Genomic DNA, 26,330 nt, shown 5'->3' with positions numbered 1-26,330 from the left:
GATTTCTCTGATGTCCCTAATTACAAGGGGAATATGATGTCATCTGGACATCATATTCTGTAAAATTCTGTGAATGAGTCAGGTTGATGGTGCAATAGAAGCATCATCTGGAAGCACCCAAAGTCAAGCTATAGCAGCCTGATAAGGGCTCCATCTCCAGCCCTCTATTTTTAATTTGGAAATTTGGATTTTCAGTACCACCCTTTGTGCCCATAGACTTATACACAAAATAGAGTGGTTAATCTTGCATATAACCTATGGACACATAGACTTATACGCAAGATTCATTACTCTATTTGTATAAATAGGGCACGTCCTCCCGATCGCCTTTTTTTTTTTAAGGCATGGCAATCGGCAGGGACAAGGAGGAGGCGAATGGCTCTGGCTGGCAGGAGGGAAGGTAAGCGCCCCCAAGCCAGTTCCTCCCCCCAGAATCCGAGTGGAGCGAAACCACACTGGAGGATTCCTGGGAGGAGGAATGGATCACCTCCCCCCCATGGATTCCCCACCAAAACAAACTGTGGGGAATCCATACACCCCTACGCCCAATAGCCAAAGCTCTCTGGGCGGTTCACAAAAATTCCAAACCAACAGATTTAAAATGTTCAAGGCTTCTTCTTAAGGTGCCATCTCCTTTCAAGGCTTAAAATGTTTAAAAGGCCTGGGAGAATAAAGAGGTCTTAGCCTGGCACCAGAAAGATTGCAATTTTAGTGTCAGGCAAAGCAAGCTTCCCTGGCGAGAGGGATCTATGAGGTGCCATGGCCAAAAATGCCCTCTGTCTGGTCACCACCTGACTCAGTTCTTGACAGCAAGACTACATGGAGGAGGGCATCCGGAGATGACCTCAGGGTGCAAGCATCCTTGACATGGGAGCAGATGTTCTTTCATTTTTTAATTAAACATTGATCTGCCCAATAATTATCTCAACTCAGGGCTAGAAATGTGCAACTCAGCAAACTGTGAATTTGTTGAGATTTCCATCTCAAAGCTCATTCTGGCTTGTGTCCATATTGGATTGCAAGTTTCTTCTTTTTTCTTCTGGCACCAAACTCCATGCACATTTTTCCAGATGTATGCATCGATTGTGCACATTCTTGAAATGCACACATTTTCCACTTATTGACTTAAAGCAGGCTTGTGCACATTTTTCAAATGTACTCATTATTCATGCATGTTTTGGGCTATCATTCAAATTGCATTGAGAAATAAAAAATGTACAGACCTCAGAACGCAGATTTAATTTGAGTCCATATTCGCTTCTGGAATGTGAAAATTGGATAAATTCTGATCTAAAAATGAACTGAAACAAATTTCTCACGCATCGCTACTCAGGGTAGAAATAGAGAATCTGAAGGGATTTGATTTCTTTGCTCCATGTCCCATGGACTGTATCCCGACCCGGCTGCATAAATAATACAACCAGGCTTGCTGTGAGCCAATGCCTGTTCTGTGTCAAGATGGCAAAATAGTTGGCTGTTCATTCTGGCTTCTGTCCTGGAAATTGCAACTCATGCTAGGAAGCAAAAATTGTTCAAATGGCTGAGTGATCTGTGGGGGAGAGGCCAGCTTCACATACTCCATCACTCTTCTCCTTCCTCATTCTAGGATAATGGCTATTTATGGATGGGCCTTATGAACGACCAGATTAAAGGGAGAAAAACCTTCTTCATGGAGAATGTCAGGTATGAGTGAATTAATTACCGGGCTAAATTTCCATCTCAGCTTTTCTGCTGATGGTATAAATGGCTTGATACAGAGAGAGAGAGAGAGAGGGAGAGAGAGAGAGAGGGTAGGGATGGCATGGGTGCCTGATTCAGTAAGGGAATCCAATGGACCCATTCCTGCCCGCAACCCTGAACCCCACTCACTGAACCCCTGCCAAAACTTGGCAAATGGCCTGCAGCCCTGCACTCACCCCAGTAGCCTCATCAAGCTTTGTGGTTGCCATTTTTTGAGAAATAAAATGGAAATCGCAAAAACGCGCATATTTGTGCACAAGCAAAATGCGCATTTTTGAAAATGTGCATATTTGCATAGGCGTGGAAATGCACATTTTCCAAAAATACACATTTCTGTACACACATTAATGTGTGCCTTTACAAAAATGCGCATTTCACACATGAGAATATGAGCATTTGCAAAAACGCACGTTTCTGCACATACAAAACATGCGCACTTTTGCAATCGCCATTTTATTTTTTTATAAAAAGGTTACTGTGGAGCTCGATGAGGCTGCTGGGGTGACTGCGGGCTGCTTGCCAAGTGTGGGAGGGGCCTGAGTGCAGTCCAGGGGCCAGCGAACTGGGGCAGGGGCTGGGCAGGTGTCTGAAGAACCCAGATGGGGGTGAGTTCACACATGGTGTGAGAGAGAGAGAGAGAGAGAAGGGAAAAGCCTGTACCTCAATTTTCTAATTAATTTATCAATTTACATACCACAATGGAATAAAAGGCAAGATCATGTGTATTTCCAGAGGAAAGCTAAAAAATAGGCAATAACACAGTAGAGGCTAGAAGTGGGCTGAAAAGAATGACTTGAGGATGCAGAAGCAACACTAAGACAAAGGAAAGGTTATCATGGGTTTGTATTACAAAGCCTGTGGTTCTGGATGGCAGGTAATTAAAAAGCACACACATACCAGGCAAATTCTATGGTCAGATATTGGTCCCGTATTAAGAAGTACATTGAACTTACTCCTTTGAAAGCCAAGGGTGTTGTTTTAATTGAGTTCGCTAATGCCAGATGCTGAATGTGTTATGTAGGGAGGTTAATATCCACATTACTAGAATACATGTACTTTAACAAGGACATTATTAGACAGAATGTAGAATGATTCAGAAAATCACAGACCAGCTATGGTGGGCAGCTAGGAAGCTTTTGAGTTGCAGAACACTCTTTTCCAGTTAGAAAAGTCATCTCCTGCTCCCCAAGCTTAGGATAAATTAACACAGCCTTGAAAATAAGCTCACCCCCCAAAGTTACTACCCTGCACATTTTTAAAATATCCAGCTAAGAAGGAAGTAGGCCACTCTTCCATACTTGCCATGGCAGAAAGGGTGTCACCTCTTCTTCAGCTAGTACAGAAACAAAGCAGACTGGTGGATGATGGATGGAACAATAAATCCTTCCTATGCCAGCCCGCTCACTTGCTTGCATAGAATACATGAGGCTGCCTTTGAAAACTGTTCAGAAATTTCAGCTGGTCCAGATTGCTGCTGCTGACCCAAGCCAGTTACAGGGACCACACGACTCCCTTGTTACGACAGCTTCACCGGCTTCTGGTCCGTTTCTGGGTGCAATTCAAGGTGCTGGTTATGACCTATAAAGCCCTATATGGCTTGAGACCAGGCTACCTGAAAGACTGCCTTCTCCCATAGGTGTCTGCTTGTGTTTAAAGACAATCCTCTTTCCTGCCTCCCAGCTGAGCAGAGCAGAGCAGAGCAGGCTGCTCCAGCTGGTCCAGGGACTACAGAAGCAGGCAAGCTCCCAGAGAGCGAGCGAACAGAGCAAGCGAACAGAGGGAGCAAACAGGAGTTGGCCAGGGGAGTTGCAGTGGTTGAAGAGACAAAGGAGACAAAGGAGACAGAGGCTAAGAGGTAAGTGGGTTGCAGGAAGCCCAGGGGGCTGCCCTTTATACTTCTGATTGGCTGTGAGCTCACCAGGTGCTTCTGAGAGTTCCAACTGAATTGGAGGGGTGTGGCCTGAGTACTCCCCGCAGCTGACTGGGCGGGAAGCTTCAGTCTGTTTTCCGCCTCCCAGCTGAGCAGAGCAGAGCAGAGCAAGCTGCTCCAGCTGGTCCAGGGACTACAGAAGCAGGCAAGCTCCCAGAGAGCGAGCAAACAGAGCGAGCGAGCAGGGGGAGCAAACAGGAGTTGGCCAGGGGAGTTGCAGTGGTTGAAGAGACAAAGGAGACAGAGGCTAAGAGGTAAGTGGGTTGCAGGAAGCCCAGGGGGCTGCCCTTTATCCTTCTGATTGGCTGTGAGCTCACCAGGTGCTTCTGAGAGCTCCAACTGAATTGGAGGGGTGTGGCCTGAGTACTCCCAGCAGCTGACTGGGCGGGAAGCTTCAGTCTGTTTCCCGCCTCCCAGCTGAGCAGAGCAGAGCAGAGCAAGCTGCTCCAGCTGGTCCAGGGACTACAGAAGCAGGCAAGCTCCCAGAGAGCGAGCGAACAGGGGGAGCAAACAGGAGTTCGGCAGGGGAGGTCAAGGGGGAGGCCCCTAACATTTTTTTTAATTATTTTTATTTTTTATTTTAACTAACTTTTTTCCATTTATTTGTCTTGTAACACACACTTTCACACCAGTGGGACTCTGCTTTTAACCTCTACTGAGTAGAGGAGCAGGCACAGGCTAGTCTAGAACAATCACAAAGCTAGACACAAAAAGGGAAAAGAGGCTATGGAAGGACAAGACTCTCCAGTGGTGGTGACCTGCAAGGTGTGTGCAATGTTTGTTTTCTTGCCTGAGAACAACATGGCCTACACCTGCAACAAGTGCAAGTTGATCACGCTGCTGGAGGAAAAAGTAAGTGGACTGGAGCGGCGACTGTTGACCCTCCGGAGAATAAGAGAACACAAAGAATTCTTGGACAGAATGGGGGAACTACAGCAGCAAAGGGCAGACCAGAAGCTTGAAGAGCAACAGCAAGATGAGGCAGTGGGAAATGCTGAGGTGAAGAAAAATGGAATAGAGTGACAGTTAGGAGTTTTCCTAACTCCTTGGAAAAGGGTGACAGTTAGGAGAAGAAGAACTAGATGCCACTCTGCACCAGTGGAAGCAGTGGAGCTATGGAACCGATTCCAGGTACTTGCAGATGAGACTGGAGGACAGCCTGCAGAGGAAGAATCACAGGGGAACCTGCATGAGAGTGAGCAAGAGGCTAAAGGTCAGTCAAACAGAGGCGATGAAACCCAGGCCTACAAGAAGAAGAAGAGAAGAGTGGTAGTAGTGGGAGACTCCTTGCTGCGTGGGATCGAGACCCAAGTATGTCGCGAAGACCCATGGACTCGCTAGGTATGTTGTCTCCCGGGAGGACAGATTAGAGACGTGACTGAAAGGTTGCCTGCGCTCATAAAGCCCACTGACAGGTATCCCTTTCTTCTCATCCATGTGGGAACAAATGATACCGCCAAGCGGAGCTACGAAGAGATCACGTCAGACTTTGAAGCTTTGGGAAGGAAACTCAAGAACTTTGGGGCCCAGATAGTTTTCTCATCCATCCTTCCAGTAGTTAGAAGAGGGATAGAAAGGGAACGAAAAATATTCCGGGTGAATGACTGGCTACGAAGGTGGTGCCGACGAGAGAGATTTGGATTCTGGGACCACGGGCTATACTTCCTGGAAGATGGGCTGTTGGCTAGGGATGGGTTGCACCTCACAAAGGCTGGGAAGACTGTGTTTGGCCACAGCATGAAGAAGTTCATCAGGAGGGCTTTAAACTGAATCCTATGGGGAAGGGAGATGTAATGTTGGGGATAACAATGGACATAGGCGCATGCACTGTAATGGAGAGAACAGCTCTGATAGCGCCCAATAATAGTCTTCAGACACATGTAGGAAGAAAGCCAGACTATGAAGCACATGGTCTTCGATGTCTATATACTAATGCCCAGAGTATGGGAAACAAACAGAAAGAACTTGAACTCTTAATACAAGAGGGAAATTATGACCTGATAGGTATAACTGAGACTTGGTGGGATGACTCTCATGACTGGAATACAGCAATTGAAGGATATAACTTGTTCAAAAAGAACAGGAGGAACAGAAAGGGAGGTGGGGTTGCACTGTATGTGAAAAATACATATCTCTGCACAGAAATACAGGAGGAGGAGCTTGGTAGCCCCATCGAGAGCATCTGGGTTGAAATAAATGGAGCAAACAATAAAAGGAACCTGGTGGTCGGAGTCTACTACCGGCCACCCAATCAAGGAGAAGACAAGGATGAAACTTTTGAAAAGCAAATAGCCAATGTTTTAAGGAAGCATGATGTAGTAGTAATGGGGGACTTCAATTTCCCCGATATTTGTTGGGAGACAAATTCTGCAAAACATGGCCCCTCCAGGAAATTCCTGACTTGTGTGGCGGATAACTTCCTCCTACAGAAAGTAGAGGAAGGAACTAGAGGATCGGCTATCCTTGACTTGATCCTAACCAACAGAGATGACTTAGTGGATAAAGTAGCAGTTACGGGAACTCTGGGGGAAAGCGACCATGTTGTACTTGAGTTCTTGGTTCTAAGGGAAGCAAAAGCCGAGTGTAGTCAAACGTGTACCCTGGATTTTAGGAAAGCTGATTTTCATAAACTCAGAACAATGATCAGTAAGGTCCCATGGCAAGCGACGCTAGCGAGAAAAGGAGTCCAAGATGGGTGGGAGCTTTTAAAAAAGGAAATTCTAAAGGCACAATCACAAGCAATTCCAACAAGAAGAAAAGGTGGAAGACAACAGAAGAAGCCAATGTGGCTTCACAAAAAGCTTAGGGATGACCTGAAAACAAAAAAGGACACATACAGGAAGTGGAAAGAAGGCCAAGTAACAAAGGAAGAGTACAGGCAGATAGCACAGAATTGCAGGGATGGCGTCAGGAAGGCTAAAGCTGAGAATGAGCTGAGGTTAGCAAGGGATGTTAAAAACAACAAAAAGGCTTTCTTCAGCTACGTGCATAGTAAAAGGCAGAGGAAAGAAATAGTTGTTCAGCTATTAAATAAGGATGGCAAAACGATAACAGATGACAAAGAAATGGCAGAGGTGCTCAATTCCTACTTTGGCTCAGTCTTCTCCCAAAAGAGGGTCTATGACCCCCCTGGCAAAGGCGAAGTACAGGCTGAAGGGGCAGGATTGCAGCTTGAGATCGACAGGCATATGGTCAAGGAACACCTCATTACTTTGAATGAGTTCAAATCTGCAGGGCCAGATGAACTGCATCCTAGAGTCATAAAGGAACTGGCAGAAGAACTCTCGGAACCACTGTCTATTCTCTTTGAGAAATCATGGAGGACAGGGGAAGTGCCAGATGACTGGAGGAGGGCTGACGTTGTCCCTATCTTCAAAAAGGGTAAAAAGGAGGAACCTGGTTACTACAGACCAGTCAGTCTGACATCAATCCCTGGGAAAATTCTGGAGCAGATGATAAAGCAATCTATCTGGAAGCACCTTGACAACAATGCCGTGATTACTCGAAGCCAACATGGATTTGTCAAAAACAAGTCCTGCCAGACAAATCAGATCTCATTTTTTGATCAAGTAACCTCCCTTGTAGACTGTGGGAATGCTGTAGACATCATATACCTCGACTTCAGCAAAGCTTTCGACAAAGTGCCCCATGATATCCTGATGAGCAAACTAGCTCAAAGTGGGCTAGATGAAACAACGATCCGGTGGATCCACAGTTGGCTACAGAATTGGACTCAAAGAGACCTTTGAGTCAATGGGACCTTCTCAAACTGGGGAGAGGTAAAGAGTGGGGTACCGCAGGGCTCAGTCCAGGGCCCAGTGCTCTTCAACATTTTTATTAATGACTTGGAGGAGGAGGTGCAGGGAATGCTGATCAAATTTGCAGATGACACAAAATTGGGAGGGATAGCTAATACTTTGGAAGACAGAAACAAAATTCAAAGTGATCTGGATAGACTGGAGCGCTGGGCAGAAAACAACAGAATGACATTTAATAGGGACAAATGCCAAGTTCTGCACCTAGGAAAAAGAAACCAAATGCACAGTTACAAGATGGGGGTTACGTGGCTCAACCACACTACAAGCGAGAAGGATCTTGGAATTGTTGTCGATCACAAGCTGAATATGAGCCAACAATGGGATGTGGCTGCAAAAAAGGCAAATGCTATTTTGGGCTGCATTCATAGAAGCATCGCTTCCAAATCCCGGGAAGTACTAGTTACCCTCTACTCAGCACTGGTTAGGCCTCATCTGGAGTACTGTGTCCAGTTCTGGGCACCGCACTTTAAGAAGGATGCAGACAAACTGGAGAGGGTTCAGAGGAGGGCAACAAAGATGATCAGGGGACTGGAAACAAAGCCCTATGAAGAGAGACTGAAAGAACTGGGCATGTTTAGCCTTGAGAAGAGAAGACTGAGGGGAGATACGATAGCACTCTTCAAGTATTTGAAAGGTTGTGACAGAGAAGAAGGCCAGGATCTCTTCTTGATCATCCCAGAGTGCAGGACACGGAATAATGGGCTCAAGTTACATGAAGCCAGATTCCGGCTGAACATCAGGAAAAACTTCCTGACTGTAAGAGCAATACGACAATGGAACCGATTACCTGGGGAGGTGGTGGGCTCTCCCACACTGGAGGCCTTCAAGACGAGGCTGGACAGCCATTTGTCAGGGATGCTCTGACTTGGATTCCTGCATTGAGCAGGGGGTTGGACTCGATGGCCTTGTAGGCCCCTTCCAACCCTACTATTCTATGATTCTATGATTCTATAATCAGGGGAGGCCCTTCTCGTTGTATCACTGTCATCAAAGGTGCATTTGGTGGGGACACGGGAGAGGGCCTTCTCAGTGGTGACTCCCAGGCTCTTGAACTCCCTGCTGAGGGCAGCTAGGTTGGCTCCCTCTCTGCTCTTCTTCTACTGAGAGGCCAATACATTTTTATTCAAGCAGGCCTTTGGCATTTAAGCAGGCCTGTTGGGTTGAGTGGTGTTTTTATTCTTCTCTTGTTGTGTTTTTAGATCATGTTTAATGTATTTGTGTTTTGATGGCTTTAATTATGTTTTTATGTTAAATATTGGCTTTTATTATTGTTAGCCACCTTGAGCTCCATTTCCTGGTAGGAAGGCAGAATATGAATGAATGAATGAATGAATACAATTCCTTATGGCGACCAGGCGAAGTGTAAAATACAAGGCTGAATTAACATCCAAACACAGGTAAAGCAGAAGACTAGCAAGAATTTGCATCTTCCCAAAGGGAATGTCTCCAAAAATCCATAGGTCACTTAAAATGCATTGCAGAGCTCCCTCACAAGAGAGTGACAAATTTGAATGATGCATTTTATGGACATGGAAGGATTAAATTTCTCACAGTGCTGAGGGCACTTTGCAGATTTACAGGGCCACCCTTTCTGGGATGTTGATCCTTCACTGGCACCATCCACCCTGTAGCACACAAGTGTTTCTCATGGGGTTGGGCATCATGGCTCAGATTGGAGCCTATGTGAATGGAGATCAAAGTCCATACCTCACAACTGGGTGGGTGGATAGGGATGTCAGAGAAATCCTCCATGGACTCCAGTGAGGCTGGATTCTATTGAATCCAGCCCCCCAAAGTCTGTGGAGGATCGGATCTCCTGCTCCTCCTCCCCACAAAGTCCCTCGCCGGCTGGATCCTGCCTGCCGCTGGCTCTGAAGCCCCAGCGATATGGCCGCCATTGCCGTATCGCTGGCTGGACTGACGGACTGTGGATGAAAATGGTGTCCGCTACGCCATTTGCGTCCCTGCTCTTTGACGTGACAGGCTACGTAAATCTTTACGTAGCCTATCACATCAAAGAGCAGGGATGCAAATGGCGTAGCGGACACCATTTACATCCGCAGCCCGTCAGTCCAGCCCGCGATACGGCAATGGTGGCTGTATTGCTGGGGCTTTGGAGCTGGCTGGCGGCTCCATGGAATCAACATGGAGCAGAGCCAGCTGGCGAGGATTCTGGGGGGGAGGAACGGATCACCTCCCCCCCCCAGCGGACCCCCCGCCAATGGCAAAGTAAGGGATTTGTACATCCCTAGGAGGGAGGTGGCGTTTGTGTGGATTTTTTTTTTTTACTGTTATGATCCTTCCCACACAGGCTCCTCACTACATTCTCCTTTTCTTTGAACTGGTACAGTAAATAAAATATTTTTAAAATAATGATAATTTGCATCTGCTCAAGGGGAGTTGAAATACAAGGGGATGGAGACAGTTCTACATTAAAACTGGGTACAGACAAGATTAGAAGAGGCATTTACAATATAAAGCTTGACTCCATTCCAAGTCCCAAGTTAATTTGTAATAGAGACATACATTCAAAATCCCACCTCCTAGGCTGAAATCCTATACCCACTTAACCTGGGAATAAGCCCTATTGAACTCAGTGGGACTTACTTATGGGTAGACATGTATAGGATCACACTGCTAAAGTATTACACCAATTACCCTTCACCATACGGTGCCTATAATCACTTGACTTGGGTTCACACACAAACCAGAAGACAACTAAGTATTTACGTAGCCTATCACGGCAAAGAGAAAGGATGCAAATGGTGGCCACTACACCATTTGTGTAGCTGCCTTTACCATGTTAGGCTATGTAAATAGTTACGTAGCCTATCATGGAAAGAGCAGTGGCGCAAACGGTGTAGCGGCTGCCGTTTGAGCCCCTGCTCTTTGCTGTGATAGGCTTCGTAAATACTTATGTAGCCTATTACGGCAACCTGGCAGGATGGAACTCCAGCTGCGGACAGCCCTGGCGGACGACGGCCCTGGCCGGCGGCTCCATGGAGCCGAGCTGGCCCAGGGAGGATTCCAGGGGGAGGGACAGAGCACCTCCCCTGCACCACAAATCCAAGCTGCGAAAAGGTAAGTGACTTTTGTACATCCCTAGAATATACCCAATAAATCAGGAAGAGAGAGCGAGATTCAAACTGCTGTATTCTGTGCTATCTAAGCAGACATATCTAATGTTTTTTCCATCTGAGAAGCAGGAAAAATACAAGTTCAGGAAAGGAACCTCAAATTGTGTAAGAAACAAAAGAAAAGGTATATGATTTAATCAGAAACATTTCCCCAAAGTCACAATATTAAGGATTACCAGCAGATTTGAACAAGTTAAACGTTATAATATTGAATAGCATATTATCATTCTCTAATGTTATTGACTGCCATGCATAAAAGTCTCCATGCTACACATCTTAAGTAAAATCTTGTCATGGAAAAGCTTTTCACTCATTCGAAATATATAAACTATTTCATAGTAGGGTTTTTTCTTCAGTGTTCCCCTAAATTTCCAATTTCTCTGTTGGGAAAATGTAAAAAAAATCATCAGAAAAGAACCAACATTTTCCTTCAAAATTTTCTGCCCCCCCCCCCCCCGAAATGAATTGTGCTTCGAAACAGACCAAAACAAGTTTAAGCATAGACAAGAGATGACCCTCTCTTAGTATAATCTTACTAACTTGTACTAGCTACAGTTTCTTGGCAGTCTTCAAAAGAAGCCCTAAGTGTAATGCAACACAGTAGTCCATCCTGAGGTTACCAGAGCATGTTTATTTCCCTTTTCCCACTTTCTGCATTGTGTCTCTTATATTATAAGCCATTATTTTACACACTGAAGTGCCACCTTGAGTGCATTAGCAGAAGAGCAGTATTACAAATGTAGTAAATAAACACAAATCAAAGCAAAGGGCTGGGTTTAAGGAAACCCAGTCTGAAGCTATTGGAAGTCATCTGGCTGGGGAGTGGAGAACAATCAAACATGACACACTGCTTAAGAGTTTGATCTGGACTCTTATTGATATTATGAGCAAGGCTGCAAATTTTATCAGTTTAGAAGATCAATCAGCTAAAGCTGTAGTTTATTATCAGCGGGAAACACTTTTAATAAGTGGGGCTTTGAGGCAAGGGGATGTCTGAGATGATTTTAGTTCTGCTAAAGGGAAAGAAAACATATCTTTTAAAAGGTTGCATTTAGTTCTAACAACAATGTAATATAACATTCGTTATGTTGTGCTTAAAAATATTGTAAGTTCTGTTAGATTTCCCTTCAGTATTTCAAAAAGGCACCTATAGTGAAGGTTTTGGCAATATGCAGATAGTATTACATTTAATGAATTCCTTAATTGTTTAAAAGGAAGATAGGATTTTTTTTTAAAGGGAAATGCACCCCTAACAGCTCAAACAGGTGGCACATCAATAACTTAATTATAATGGAAGCAACAGACATCTTCATTGTTTTTTTCTGGATAAGAGCTATAGGCAAAGCAAATCTATATGCAAAGAAAGGACATTGAAAAATCGTTTTTAAAATCTCCCAGAATCCATGATCTGTTTCAAATGTCTGCATTCTTCCCCAGGCAAAACATACTCAATAGCTCCAAAAAGATCATGGCTTAGGAGGGCCAGGTTTCACGCTGCTGCACTGGTTTTACAAGAGCTGAGCAGCATGGGAAAGGCCATGCCCTATGTTTGTCTAGAATGTCTTGGAAAGAGCTCAGCAATGGTAAACGTAATGTGTGCAGGTCTCAAAACTGGCCCTAAAATGCTTTGATCCATTTGGGAGATACTGAAAGCAAGGTTTGCCCAAGGAAGAACGCAAATATGCAAGCACAGACATTTAGAACACTTTTGGAATTCTGGGAGAAAGAAAATTTCAAATGTTCCCTTGTACAGACTAACAAAATGGCAAAGCCATTTTTCCCCTGTGTAATGCAACTTCCAGTCCTGCAAATCACAATCTTTTGTATCATTTTTAACCAGGAGATACTAATGCTGATACTAATGCTTTTTCCCATTTAATAGTTCATCCAGCTCAAGCATTTGTTATTCAAATTTCTGCTTTATTGTGAACTACAATGTATATCTCTCCATACATAATGAGAGATTATCAAACCTAATATGATGCAACAGGTGTGAAAAACATAACATTCCTTCTGTGTCTCCTGCTGTTTAGGGAGAGAAATGTGATTAAGGCTTGCTTGTTCAGTCGTTCAGTCATGTCCGACTCTTCGTGACCCCATGGACCATAGCACGCCAGGCCTTCCTGTCCTCCGCTCTCTCCCGGAGCATGCTCAAGTTCATATTCATTGCATCAGTGATGCTAGTTCTGACAAAATGTGGTCCACTGGAGAAGGAAATGGCAACCCACTCCAGGATTCTCGCCAAGAAAACCCCATGGAATATGATTAAGGCACCCCTTTGGAAAACCACTGAATCCCAGTAATGCTGTTTTATTCTGAATTGTTTATGCAGCATTTACTTCTGTAGCTCACTGTTTACCATGGGAGATTTTCATTTGCCCAACTATGGGTGTATTTTAAGGCTTTAAAATTGTTTTTAAAAAGAGGAAACTAATATTAAAAATGTAATGAAATCGTTCCCAACAAGTCTGCTTACATTCTCACTTTGTCATGCAACTCCCCCTTCCTCTCAAATCAAGAGGAGGAAAAAAGAACAATAATCTAGAAAATTTCTTAGGGATTAGTCTGTCAAATCAAGTGTCTGTCAAATCCTAAAACAGGTTCCATCTGGCAGTGAAACTATCAGAATAATTGTCTGGGCTTTCAACTGATGAATATGCAGTGAGGCAGCAAACATGGAATTTATACCTTAATCTACATTATTGGGGTAAGCTTATAAAAGGATGTTGTAATGGGAAAATGCATAAAATTATTCTCAGCAATGTGCAACCAACCTTCCTTCAGCAGTGAATTGCAATCTGGTTTTTCATTATGTTTTTATGATTGTTTCGTATTTATTCTTTATGTATTCTTGACATAAACTGCTCCAAATACAACTGTAGAAGAGAGCAAGAGTGGGGTATCAATAAAGATTTTTTTCTCAAAAAATCCAGACAAGAAATCATAAGTCAGTTTGCCATTTTTGGGTACAGGTGTATTTTCCCCCTCCAGAATTGTGTCTGTATTATTCATTCTGCATACCTAGCATAGTACAACAGAATTTGCAGAAGGAACTGTATTTATGGAGACAGATAAACTGGGAGATTACTAAAAGGCTTCTGGGTTATTGTTGTTGTTGTTTAAAAAAACTTCATGTTATTCCAGATCAGTGTTATCTTCACTACAAGATGTTGACTTGCTGCTGAATAATAAGAGCAAGGGGGGAAAGTGAAAATATCTATTGTTTGCAAATATATCTCCTTGCTGCTTGTGTCCTCAGCTGCACACATCAACTGCACATGTTAAAAACAGAAATCAACAAAAGCTGGAGGCTTCATGTCAAGGTCGACAACCTCATCCTTGCTTAACTCATGCCTTTGTGCCTCACTCTTTATATACTGTGAGTTGGTGGCACTGTGGCACATACCATAATGATAGCCTTGTGTGGTTTCGAAACACAATGGAATTCTCAACGGTTGAAGAGCTAATTCTGTAACTAGGCTTCTGTACAAGGTTTCTTGATTTTGAAAAGAAGATTGGTCGTAGAAAAGTGATTGCATAAAGAATGCTTGTAGAGGCACAATGAGCAAAAAGGGATTGGCTTTGTAGAATCTGAAGAACTCTGTTATTGTTGTTGTTGTTGTTTTTAAGTGTGGTAGCCCTTATGATTATTGCTGTGCCGAAAAGTTCTCTCACATTTTTTTTTACCATTCTCATTCAATTTGATAGAAGAGAAATTGTTTTCAAAAATAAATTCAATGGTGAAGAAATTTTGGAGAAATTCTCATGGGTTGGGTTTGGGTTTCTTGGGCTTACCTTACGTAGGAGGTGGCTGAGGAGTGAGCACAAGCGTCCTGTTTTTCATTGTACAATCACCTCTCTGGCCTCCTGTGGCCTCGTCAGCTTTCTATACTTCAATTAAAGCCCAGTTTAAGGCGCTATGAGATAATTCCTCCCACAGGGCTTTTCCAGATCAGGACGTGCAGGCAGCCTGGGAGACTAGCTGGGTAAGCTCAAAAACACCACGAAAATAAATTATAAAACATCCTGAATGAGGCAGAACAATGGAAGCCTCTTTCATGGGGGGAGAAAAGTTGTCGGAAATTGGAAGACAGGTTTTGGTAGAGCATGGACTCCACCTCATAGAAACACTGCCCCCAACTGAATTGCAGTGGATGCAAACTGGGAGCCAACCTGCCAAGACAGTTGATGCTGTTGCAGCACAGAGACCCCCAAAACCTTGACCAAAAAAGAAAGAAGCTGTGCTACAAGCCCTGCCCATGGGTAGCTCTACCTGGAAGAAACTGTGGAGAATTTCTCCTCCCCTTGGAGAAAGTCATTGAAATTGTCTCCCAAATTTCTCTGGCCACAAGTATGGTGGAGAATTTCAAGAGGCCATTTGCACTCAGCTCTACTTATGACACAAAGGAAAGTTTGAGCATCTGACACTAGAGTAAATGAACAGCTGAAGCAAACATGTATTACCCGTGAATGAGATACAGCTGCTTCATGTCTATCAGATGTGGGGAATATCAGGCCTGGGGACCAAATCCAGCTCTCCTGGGGTCCCCCAGAGTTCTTGAGATGGCCATGCCCCATTCCCTAGGCTCCACCTCCTTTCCCTGAGCCACCGATTATTGGTTTCCTGGCTTTTGTGCAGTTTTTCCTCACTCTAAAAGCTTGGCATGCCTTTCCTAAGGCTTAGGGACTGGCTGGAAGAGGTTTAAATTACAATATTCTGATTTTTTTGTATTTTGGGGGTATTTTTGGCACCAGCCCTTTTACTTTCTACACTGCCCACCATTGGAAGGAAGTCCCTGACAGTGTCTCGAAACTGTATTCAGCCTAGGGATATACAGATTGTGTAAAATCCCTTCTGTCTGCATTTTGAAGGTTGTCTGGTGTCTTCTGTTCTGTTGTCCACCAAGTGACGGAATTGGATTTTTTTAGTTTCTGAATTTGTGCAAATTCGCATGTGCAAACATGTGAAAATTCCAAAATGTGCAAATCCCCCCCAGATATGCATTTTTAAGCCTTAGCCTATGGGGGAAATATGCATTTTCAGCCATTAAAAAAATGTGTATTTTTCTGCTACAAAATTTGCGCAAAATTCCCGAAAGTTAGAAAAATGTTCCATGGAACCCAGCCAATGAGGGGAAAGCCAGTCCGCTGCAGAATCTGCAGGTCAGAGTATTTGGTTCCATTGCAGATTTCTCCGACATCCCTAATCCAGCCCTTGAGATGAGAGAAGTTCCACCCCTGCCACCCTTATGTATAGAGAAAGCAGCTTAGAGAGCAGAGAAGTGACTTAGAGTGAAGGAGTACTTAACCCTCCCCACCTACCACTTCTCTGTTGAAAAAAGTCACCTCCAAGCTGCTTTCTCCCCCACACCATGCGGTTCCAGACCTGTGCCTGCTCTTAGACGTGAATGCTATTGGTCATCTTATTTTGTCATCACTTTTCTTCCTAAATGACACTCTGAAAAATGGCCAAACTGCAGAGTTTGCAGCTCTTCATGTTGAATCAATGTGCACCCAAAACCTAACTCCAAGCAGAAGCTGTAGCTACTCAATCACTGCTAGACAAGTAGGACCAGACTGAACAGTACAAAAAAATGACAGTTGTGTCAGACCTTCTCCCTGGGGCCATGAAATGTCTTCTTCTCTTTTAAACACCTCTGAGCCTCTTCCTGTTTTGGTGCTACCATTGGTGGAGAAGACATCACCTACAGGTCAGGCACCCTCCTTCCTGCTTTCTTGAAGGGAAAGCCAGTATCTTCTAAGTCTCTTTCTCTTAAAAAGCAAAAACAAAACAAAGCATGCTGCATTTTGATGCAAAACCGGAATGGCATAAAATGATCCATGAACATTCGATTGAGAAATTCACTGACGTTTTTTTCAGAGAGGGAGGATTGGGTTGCTTTTGACCTTGCGCAGGTCCAGCCCTTTCACAGTCCCACTGGGATTTCTCAAGGTCCCCCTATTCTCCTACATATTGCGCCAAGGTTATTTGATGTATGGTGCATGGGTACTGCATGGGTACAACATGGGCCAGGGCCAAGGGTAGGCATGGTTGAGCACCTGCTGAGGGCCCACATCAGAACAGGGGCCCGCTGACAAGAGTCCCCATTGCAACCTGCTTGCTCCCCTGCCCCTTGCTGTGGCCTAGGTGGTGGCAGTGGAGAGGAAGGAGCAGGAGATGGTGTGGCCTGCTTGCTCGCTGGATCTCTGCATTCTCTGTCAAGAAAGCAAGTGGTAGCAATGATGAGAAAGAGGAGGAGCAGCAAGAGCAGCTGGCGACAATGGTGGTGAGAAGGTGGGCTCAGTGAGGGAGGAGGCCTATGGAGGATGTCTTGCCCAAAAGCCTGGAGCTGGCACTAAGTGCAGCCGTCCATATATTTGGACAGCTGGCTCTTCTTTTCTTTACAGCCTCAGATCAAATCATACTGAGACGAAATAGCAGAAAGCAAGGAAAGATTAATACTGAGAGAAGCATGAAAGACCGGACATAGAAAGACATTTCAAAAGGGGCAGACACGTCTATCTCTACAGAGAAGCAAAGATCTTTATTCAACTCAGGCTGCAATCCTATACACCGGGGGTGAGCAACGTCAGAGCTCTGGGGCCATTTTTGCCCCTGCCTAGGCCTCTTTGGGGGCCAGACACCCCTAGGGATGGTGCAGGCACCCAGCTGGGTCCAGGGGTCTATCAGATATCCCCCCCTCCCGGCTCACCTCTTGAAGCCAGCTTGGTGAGCTGCCCGCTCACCCCGCCCGCCACCAAGCCATGCGAGTGGCTGGGGCTTCCTGGACCCATCCACTCACACCTGGCAGCTGCCCATCTTCCGTTCATGCCACCATCTGTTACACAAGACAGGGCTCTATATTTTCATATATTTACTGCTGCGTACAATAGCAGCCGTAAAGGGCCATTTCCACAACATTAGAAGCCTCTAATGTTGTAGAAATGGCCCTTTATGGCCACCGTTGCGTGCAACGGTACATAATATACAAAATTATGGAGCCGCATCTTGAATAAAAGATGGTGGCTCACGTGGAGGAGTGGGCAGCTGCAGCGTGCTTCCAGACAGCCCTCCGAGCCCTCCGGGGGCACACGCAGCCTGGCTCATGCAGGCGAGCAGAGGCTGTGCAAGTGCCCGCTGAACATGGACTCTGGTGAGCCCATCCATCCCTACACATCCCAGGCACTGAGAAAGGGTGTGTGTGTGGGGGTAAACATAGAAAAAAATGGGAATGAAATGGGGTCCAGAGCTGCTATGGAGTGTCAAAGGGGTAAAAATTAGCTTGTTGGCAAGCTTTTTCTTTTCTTTTTTTTTTTGAAACCCATTTAGGACTTCATAGCAGCTCTGGAGCCTCAAAGGTTCTCCTGAATTTTTGGGGGTGGCGGGGGCTGCAGTAGCCGCAAACAGCCCTTGGGCTACATATTGCTCACCCTGCAATACACACTTAGCAAGGAGTAAGCCCTCTTCAACTCAGTGGGGCTTGCTTCTGAGTAGATATGCACAGGGATAAACTGTCAATGTATCCTTGTAGGAAAAGAATCTCGAACTACTGCAGGCAACTAGAGTGAGTCAATCTCTTTTTAGACACTCTCCCCACCTATGCTGGGACTGCAAATAATAATGTTTCAATCCCTATTATTCTTGCATCCATGTTCTCTCACTTTGTCCCTTCGAACGTGAATGTTCAGACCCTGACCAGCCTCCCCCCCCCCCGCCCACAAGATGTTCTGCACATTGAGAGAACAACAAACGCTCTCAAAATCTGGCCTAAAATGACCTGTCATTCCAAAACTGCTTTCCCCCCTATTCACGTTCTCCTTAAAAGCACATATAGGCAAGTGGCTGGAAAATGGCCTGAGATGGACAATTTCATAGCACCTGAATAGTCAAAGGAGGAGGAGCCCAACTGAGACACAGATTCATTGGACGTGCTTCAAGGAGATTTACCAGCCCTGTGTCTCAGGATGGACTTTAACGACAGCGGAACACAGAGAAAGAATACACAAGTGACTCGCACATCGGGTTGGATGCAGAGAGAGATAAGCAAAACTCTATTTGCAGACAGGGCTTTCTTGGCTCCCCCCACCAATACAGCCCTCCATGTTCCCCCTCCCCAAATCCACTCCTGAGGGGCGAAGAACTCTCTGGAATGGCCTGTGATGACACAGTGGGTGGGATGGAGCTCCAGCAGGGCAGGGAGACTGGTAGAATTCAGCAGAGCTGCCTTGCACCAACAGAAATGACACCTCATGCAAGACATCATCTGGATCCAAGGGAACTTCTGTAGAGTAAATGTCTGAACCAAGAAGTCACACATCCCCCGTTCCCCAGGGGAAACACCCAAGTGTAGTCAGTGTGCACCTAGGGCTGGAACTTCAAGCCAAAGTCCAAGGTTCTACAGCCAGGGGGACCCCCAAAGGATCCCAGCAGGTAATCAGGGCAGCAGAAGCAACTGTCATTTTATCCCTGTAGTCACGATGGGGCTTGATTAAAACCTTGATCTTAAGGAGTACCTCCAGCAACACCAGAAAGGCTGCTTAACAAGATCAGCCTCAGATGGCCTTCTCTCTGTCCCATCAGCCAGGACAGCTAGTCTGGTGGGGACGAGGGAGAGGGCCTTTTCTGTGGTGGCCCCCACTCTGTGGAACTCCCTCCCTAGGGAACTCCGCCATGCCCCCTCTTTAATGAGCTTCCGCTGTGCATTAAAAACGTGGTTGTTCAGGCAGGCATTTGGGGTGGGTTAGGGTATTTTAGAAAATGTTTTTATTGTAGAATTTTGTTGTTTTAAACTGTTTTATTATACACTGTACATCGCCCAGAGTGGCTGGGTGACCAGCCAGATGGGCGATTAATAAATTTAATAATAATAATAATAATAATAATAATAATAATAATCAGTGGAGGCTGGTGGCTCTGATTCCAGTGGGGCTGCCGATCCATTCTGGAGTTCAGTCAGCACCAGCCAGAACTCTAAGGAAGCCATCCAAGATGCTGAACTCTAACCCCACAATAGCTTTAGCACTTTGGATAGCTCCTTTAGAGTTCTGGCTGGTTCTGGCTGAAACCCAGAATAGATTCACAGCCCCACTGAAATTCGAGCCACCAGCCACAACTGGATTTAAATGAGATTTTTTTTAAAAAAACTGCACGTGTGTATGTGTGTGTGTGTGTGTGTGTGTGACTGTATGTTTATGTGTGTGTATATATATGTGTGTGTGTGTGCGTACATACACACACACACACACACACTAAAGTAGGGTTAGCAGTTTTGTTATCATTCTAACTAGGGATGGCGGAGAATTCTGCCACGGATTTCAGTGAGGCCAAATGCACTGGTATTCGACCCCCAAAACCCATGGCAGAACAGCCTCCCACCCCCCGCCACCTCGCGGAATAGCCCCGGAACGAAATTTACCTGGGGCTCCAGCGGCTCTGGTGGCGGCGGGTCTTTTGACCGGCTGCCGTGGCCGCCATTTGCATCCTGCTCTTTGCCATGATAGGCTACGTAAGTATTTACGTAGCCTATCATGGCAAGCTAAAACAACAACAACAGCGTATGCAAATGGCGGCAGCTGTGGCGGCCGCCATTTGCGTTCCCTTTTTTCTGCTGTTTTAGCCTACGTAAATATTTATGTAAGCTATTACGGTGAAAAAAAGGGGAACGCAAATAGCATAATGGGCACTATTTGCGTTACTTTTTTCCCCACCGTAATAGCTTACATAAATATTTATGTAGGCTAAAACAGTGAAAAAAAGGGAACGGAAATGGCGGCCGCCGTAGCCGCCATTTGCGTACGCTGCTTTTGTTTTGCTTGCTGCGGGCGGCCCCGGCTGGCGGCTCTGCGGAATCTCCGTGGAGTGGAGCCGGCCGGATTAGGATTTCGGGGGGAGGTGTGGAGCGAATTACCCCGTCGGAAAGGTAAGTGACTTTCGTACATCCCTAATTCTAACTTATCAGGAATGTAGAAGCCCTTTTAAGAGAAGGAATGGCAGTTGGAAGGAGAAAGAGAAACCTTTGCTGTGTGCTTCACAACTGAAGTGATACACATTAGGGATGGCTGGATTACTTACCCCATTCCAGTCTGGGCGTCCATGGTGGTGGGGAGGTGATCCATCCCTCCCCCCAGAATCCTCCCCGGCTGACTCCGCTCCATGGCGAGTCTGTGGAGCCGCTGGCTGGGGCCACCTGCAGCCCGACTTCTGTCTGTTGCCGGGCTGCGGCCACAAATGGCATCCAGCGTAGTGGGCGCCATTTGCGTCCCTGCGTTAGCCATGATAGGCTACGCATATATTTACGTAGCCTATCACGGCAAAGAGTAGCGATGCAAATGGCTTAGTGGATGCCATTTGTGTCCCTGCTCTTTGTTGTCATAGGCTACGTGAATACTTATGTAGCCTATCACGGCTAAAGTAAGGAGGCAAATGGTGGCCGCAGACCAGGGCAGCCATTCGCGGCCACAGACTGGTGCAGCGGATGGACCGGACCAGCCGACACCAGGTAGGGTCTATCCCGGGAAAGTTTCGTGTGGTGGTGGTGGGGAGTGCTCTGTTCCGCCACGGACTCCGGGGGGTCCGTGGCGGAATTCTCTAACATCCCTAATACACATGGCTTCCATAAGACCAGTAAGTCCAGGGTCTAAGACTGCCTAGCTGCACCAGGGCATGTCATTCCCTGAATGACCCAGGGCCCAGGCACAACCTCTCTTGGCACTTCCTGTTGGGCCAAAGCTGCTCTCAGTCTTCTCAAGATTACAGAGGTCAGCACCTTTGGGCAAATCCTAGCCACCTTAAGAGGAAAGGGAAGGAAATAAAAATACAAGTGGCTGTTCCTCTTTGTTCTTCCTCACAGACTTGGCAAAATGCAGTTGCAGTTTGCGCGCGTGAGCACCCCCGCCCTTTCTGAGTAGAGAGAACTGGGCCTTAAGAGAAGGATGCCAGCAAGGGATGACAACAGCAGAACAGTTCTGATAGAGAGTAGTTGAAGGCAAAGACAATTATACCGTGTGAATTATGCATGTGTTTGGCATTGGGGGGCAACTTGCAGGACTTTGTTTTAATAACTACCTACTGGGAAGCTAGCAGCTTCTTCAGTGCTTATATATTTTTGGAGTATTATTTTGCGGAGACAGAGCTGCAATAGATTTAGGCAGCTTCTGCTGTGCCCTTTCCACATGCACCTTAGGTCAGCATTGTGCAAAGCCTTAGGAGACTGTGTCGAAACAAAGGAGGGGAAATAATTTGTCTTCTACAATGTGCTTATTTTTCATGATTAAACTACGACTATCTATGGCTTACTACTGTTCCTTCTCTTGCTCCCCTGCCATTTTTTAAACTGTCAGAATGACAACTAACTTGAGAGATTGCTGTTCATCCCACCTCTAGCATCCCATTCTTTTACTTTCTGTTATTTTAAACATTTACGTTCTGTTATTTTAAACATTTGCAAGAGGATGTTGTTCTTGGCCACTAATGCAGCCCAGTTCTTATGTGGAGAGAAGAGATCTTAAGGGAGAGCAGCACAAAATGGCCTTTAAAGAAACAGGAACAAATGGGATGAATAATTAGGTCAGCAAGAATAAAATGAATGGATCTGACTGAAAGAGTTGCCAAAAAAAGAAAAGAAAAAAGGTCCACATTACAGAATGTTAGTTCTTTCAGAACATGTACTGAAAGATATGGGCATATTTAATAGTATACACAGCTCAAATTATGAGAGAAAACATATGAGGTCTTTAATAAAACCCACAGGCCCCATCCCCATTTTTTTTTTACCCAAGTCATACCCTACACACACACACGCACACACACACTCACTCCTAAGAAAAGTAGCTAAGAGGATCTTAGAATCATAGAATAGTAGGGTTGGAAGGGGCCTGTAAGACCATCGAGTCCAACCCCCTGCTCAATGCAGGAATCCAAGTCAGAGCATCCCTAACAAGTGGCTGTCCAGATTCATCTTGAATGCCTCCAGTGTGGGAGAGCCCACCACCTCCCTAGGTCATTGGTTCCATTGTTGTATTGCTCTTTTGACGTTTTTCCTGATTTTCAGCTGGAATCTGGCTTCCTGTCACTTGAGCCCACTATTCCATGTCCTGCCCTCTAGGATGATCGAGAAGAGATCCTGGCCTTCCCCTCTGTGAGAACTTTTCAAGTATTTGAAAAGCACTATCCTATCTCACCTCAGATCCCTTCAGGATCAAGGACTGAGTAGTGTCGTTTAGTTCTTCACTTAAGAATTCTGGCCCCATTTCACCCTGCAGTAGACTGTCAAAAGGACTTTACAACCCACCACAGATATGCATGGAGAGAAAGCGGTGACATCATTGATACATCACTCCACTGGAGGCCAACAGGCTTTCAGGACAAGGCTTGTTAATGTTCTACTACATCTCAACATCATGACTGAAAAGGAGGTTTGCATATCTCCAACCTGGACCATGTGGGAACAGCTTGTGCATCTCTTGATGTCTACATTGGATGCAGGGGTTTATGAGAAATTCATTTCAGTTCATTTTTGATCAGGATTTTACCCAATTCACACCTTCTGGACTGAACAGGGACTTGAACACAATCTGTGATCGAGGTCTGCATATTTCTGAGCTTGGAATGTGATTCACAGACCCAAAAAATGTGCTCGACATAGGGATGCCGGAGAATTCTGCCACAGACCCCAATGAGGCTGGATTCTAAAGGATCTGCTCCCGTGGAGTCTGTGGCAGAATGGAACACTTACTTCTGCCTCCCTGCGGAATCCTCTTTGGCCGGATCCTCCAGCTCTGGAGTGCCAGCGATACGGCCGACATGCGAAATATTTGCATAGCCTATCATGTGAAAAAAAAGCAGGGACGCAAATGGCGTCCACTATGCTATTTGTGACCGTAAAGGTCTTAGTTTAAGCTAAATGCAGCCATTTACAGCTGCATTTACCTTAAAGTAATACCTTTATGGCCGCAAATGGCATACTGGATGCCATTTGCATCTGCAGTCAATACCCCTCAGCCAGCGATAAGGCATGGCGGCAGTATCACTGGCACTTTGGATCCAGCCAGTGGCTCCATGGAATTGCTGCAGAGCGGAGCCAGCTGGCCAAGTTTCCGGGGGGAGGAACGGATCGCCTCTGCCCTGCAGGAGGATTCCCCCCAGAGCAGCAGGTAGAGAATCCGCCCATCCCTAGCTCAAAATTCATAGATTTGAAAAATGAGCATGAAAGAAATGTGTACTTTTGAAAAATGCTCACAAATGTGCTTTAAGCAATTGGGGAAGAATGCATACATTCCAAAGATGCACACAATTGATGTGTGCGTTTGGAAAAACACACAAAAATATGCACAGATTTTCATGCGAAAAGTGTGTGTGTGTGGGAGCTTGCAATCTAATATAGAACTGAGTCAGAACAAGCTTTCAGTTGGAACTCAGGGCACTCTGGTGAACTTTTTTTCCTGGTTCACACATTCCTAATTGGACATGGCAGAGATATGGAGGAACAGGAAGCACAAGATCTTTGACCTTCCTGTTGCCTCCAGATTTGTGTCACGTCTGGAGCTATTCTTATGTTTCTGGGTTTACATTTTTACAAGATTGGTTGACCTGAACATTATTAAACCAGGCATCCCTGCAAGTCTGGTTTTATATTTCTATTTATCTAAGCCAAATTTACACTAAGCGAAGGTTTAGCCCTCTGTGCATTTTCATTTACTTCATGGTGAAGGCAAAATGATATCTTCTGTCTTTCCAGTTTCACAGACTATTTCATTAGAGAACGGAAGATATACAGCAAGTGGCTGATGCATCCGAACTGGTGTACACATGCTGTATAGGCATATGCACCACCGCCAGCTTTCTGTTATCTTTCTATTCCATCTGATGACAAAGTCGAAAATGAAACTCAAAGGCTTGCATTGTCTCACAGCCATGTAGCCTTCCCCAATCTGGTGCCCTCCATACATTTTAGACTACAACAGCTCCAAGAATTCCTGACCATTGGTCATGGTGGCTGGGACTGATAGTAGTTGAATTTCAAAACATCTAGATCAGCGGTCCCCAACCTTTTTGGCACCAGGGACCAGTTTCGTGGAAGACAATTTTTCCACGGACTGGGGGGGATGGTTTCGGGATGATTCAAGCGCATTACCTTAATTACTTTGCAGTGGGCTATGTAAAGATTTACATAGCCTATTACTTGAAGAACAGGGATGCAAATGGCATCCGCTATGCGGACGCCATATGTGTTCCAGCGGCTGGACATCCTCCAGTGGCCGGAGCTGGCTGGCAGCTCCACGGAGTCGCTGCAGAGCAGAGCTGGCCAGGGCTGGTGAGGATTCGGGGGGGATCACCTTCTCCCCCGAGGACCCCTGCGGACCCAAGGTAAGGGGGTTTCGCACACCCCTACGCTCACCTCCTGCTGTGCAGCCCGGTTCCTAACAGGAAAAAACATGGCGATTGGCAGTGCTTGCTCATAGACTTATATGCAAAATAGTGCTGTGAAAGTAGAGTCTATGGGTGATTCACAGAGCTTTTTGCATATAAGTCTATGTAGGCACACATAGACTTTTAAAAAAACAGAACATGGTGATTGGGACAGAGACGAACAGGCATGGGTAAGTTGCGGGCTGCTCACCGAGCATGGAGGGGGGGCTTGACTGCAGCCCGGAGGGCCAGTGAATGGGGGGTGAGCTCGGAGGGCACCTGGAGAACCTGAGCTGGGGGATGTGTTCTCACATCCCTATTTTCAGACATTTAAAAACCAAGATCTCCTTCTAACACTCACTATGGAAAGACTTTGTCTACCTCTTGGTCTCTACCTATCTCCTTTTCACTCATTCTCACACATGTACATATATATGGGGGGGGGGATCCAGATTGATGCCAGATCAACTGTGCTGGCAGAAATTTATTTATTTATCTATTGAGAACATTTGTATCCCACCCTATATCATTAAGATCTCAGGGCGGCATACAGACAAAATCAATTTAAACTGTATTAAACAATAAACAGCTAAAAGCATATTAAACCATTAAACAAGTGAATACCAATTAAAATCTAAAACAATAAAACAGTTAAAACAGTGTGTTACTTTGGGGAATGCATTTAGCTCAAAGACTTTGGTAAAGAGCACGTTTTTATTTGGTGCTGAAATGAAACCAATGTACATGCCAATGGTGCCTCCAAGGGGAGGGCATTCCACAACTGGGGTGCCACAGCTGAGAAAAGGACTTCCCTGCCCTCTCCTTCCCCTGGCAGCCCCTCCAACCCCCTGAAGATGCTACACAGACAGCATCTCTACACTAGCCTAAAATTCCGCATTTAAAACGGGGCTTTCTGCTTCCATTTTAAATGCAGGTCCAGGATCATGATGGACTCCCTTTGTACATGCTTCCTCCCCCCTTCCCCCTCCTTTCCCCCCTTATCTGAGTCTTCCATATGTTTCATTCATCTAGCTCCTCTCATTGTAGCTTCTCCTTTTTCACGGAGGGAACTCAAGCGTGGTAATTTGATAGCTCATTATCTCCAATCTTTAAAAAAATGGAACAATTGTCATTTAGTGTGGGGGATGCCCTGAATGTGGATGATGTCATCTAAAGAACCCGCAAACTTCTGTGAGTAACCAATCTTAATAGCAGGATCAAAGTTCCTTGTGAAGAAGCCCAGAGAGTCAGAAGCCCTGCTGAATGGGATGAGCTATGGTAGGGGGTGGGGTGGGTTC

The 26,330-nt window shown here is 45.5% G+C and overlaps 2 protein-coding genes across 4 annotated transcripts in view; one reads left to right on the top strand and one right to left on the bottom strand.

Annotated features, from left to right (window-relative positions):
• LOC146345147 (uncharacterized) overlaps positions 1-13,560 on the top strand; it is a 42,958-nt gene extending 29,398 nt beyond the window's left edge. Inside the window, exons 2-4 of one of the 3 annotated variants that reach the window (XM_084855085.1) lie at positions 1,607-1,683; positions 3,421-3,595; positions 12,659-13,560. In XM_084855085.1, coding sequence (XP_084711211.1) covers positions 1,677-1,683; positions 3,421-3,595; positions 12,659-12,719 — 243 coding nt within the window. In that variant the 5' untranslated portion in view covers positions 1,607-1,676 and the 3' untranslated portion in view covers positions 12,720-13,560. Of the gene's footprint in view, positions 1-1,606; positions 1,684-3,376; positions 3,596-12,658 lie in introns of all 3 variants that reach the window. The other 2 variants (XM_084855084.1, XR_014791890.1) reach the window with 2 other exon arrangements.
• The window catches only part of ADARB2 (adenosine deaminase RNA specific B2 (inactive)), a 635,707-nt gene that overhangs the window by 594,928 nt on the left and 14,449 nt on the right, over positions 1-26,330 (bottom strand). The gene's annotated exons all lie outside the window — the stretch shown is intronic.

This window comes from Heloderma suspectum, chromosome 5 (assembly GCF_057233095.1).
Source record: "Heloderma suspectum isolate Gila_16-S chromosome 5, 16-S_ref, whole genome shotgun sequence".
NCBI lineage: Eukaryota > Metazoa > Chordata > Lepidosauria > Squamata > Helodermatidae > Heloderma > Heloderma suspectum.
This window is presented reverse-complemented; position numbering and strand designations above follow the sequence as displayed.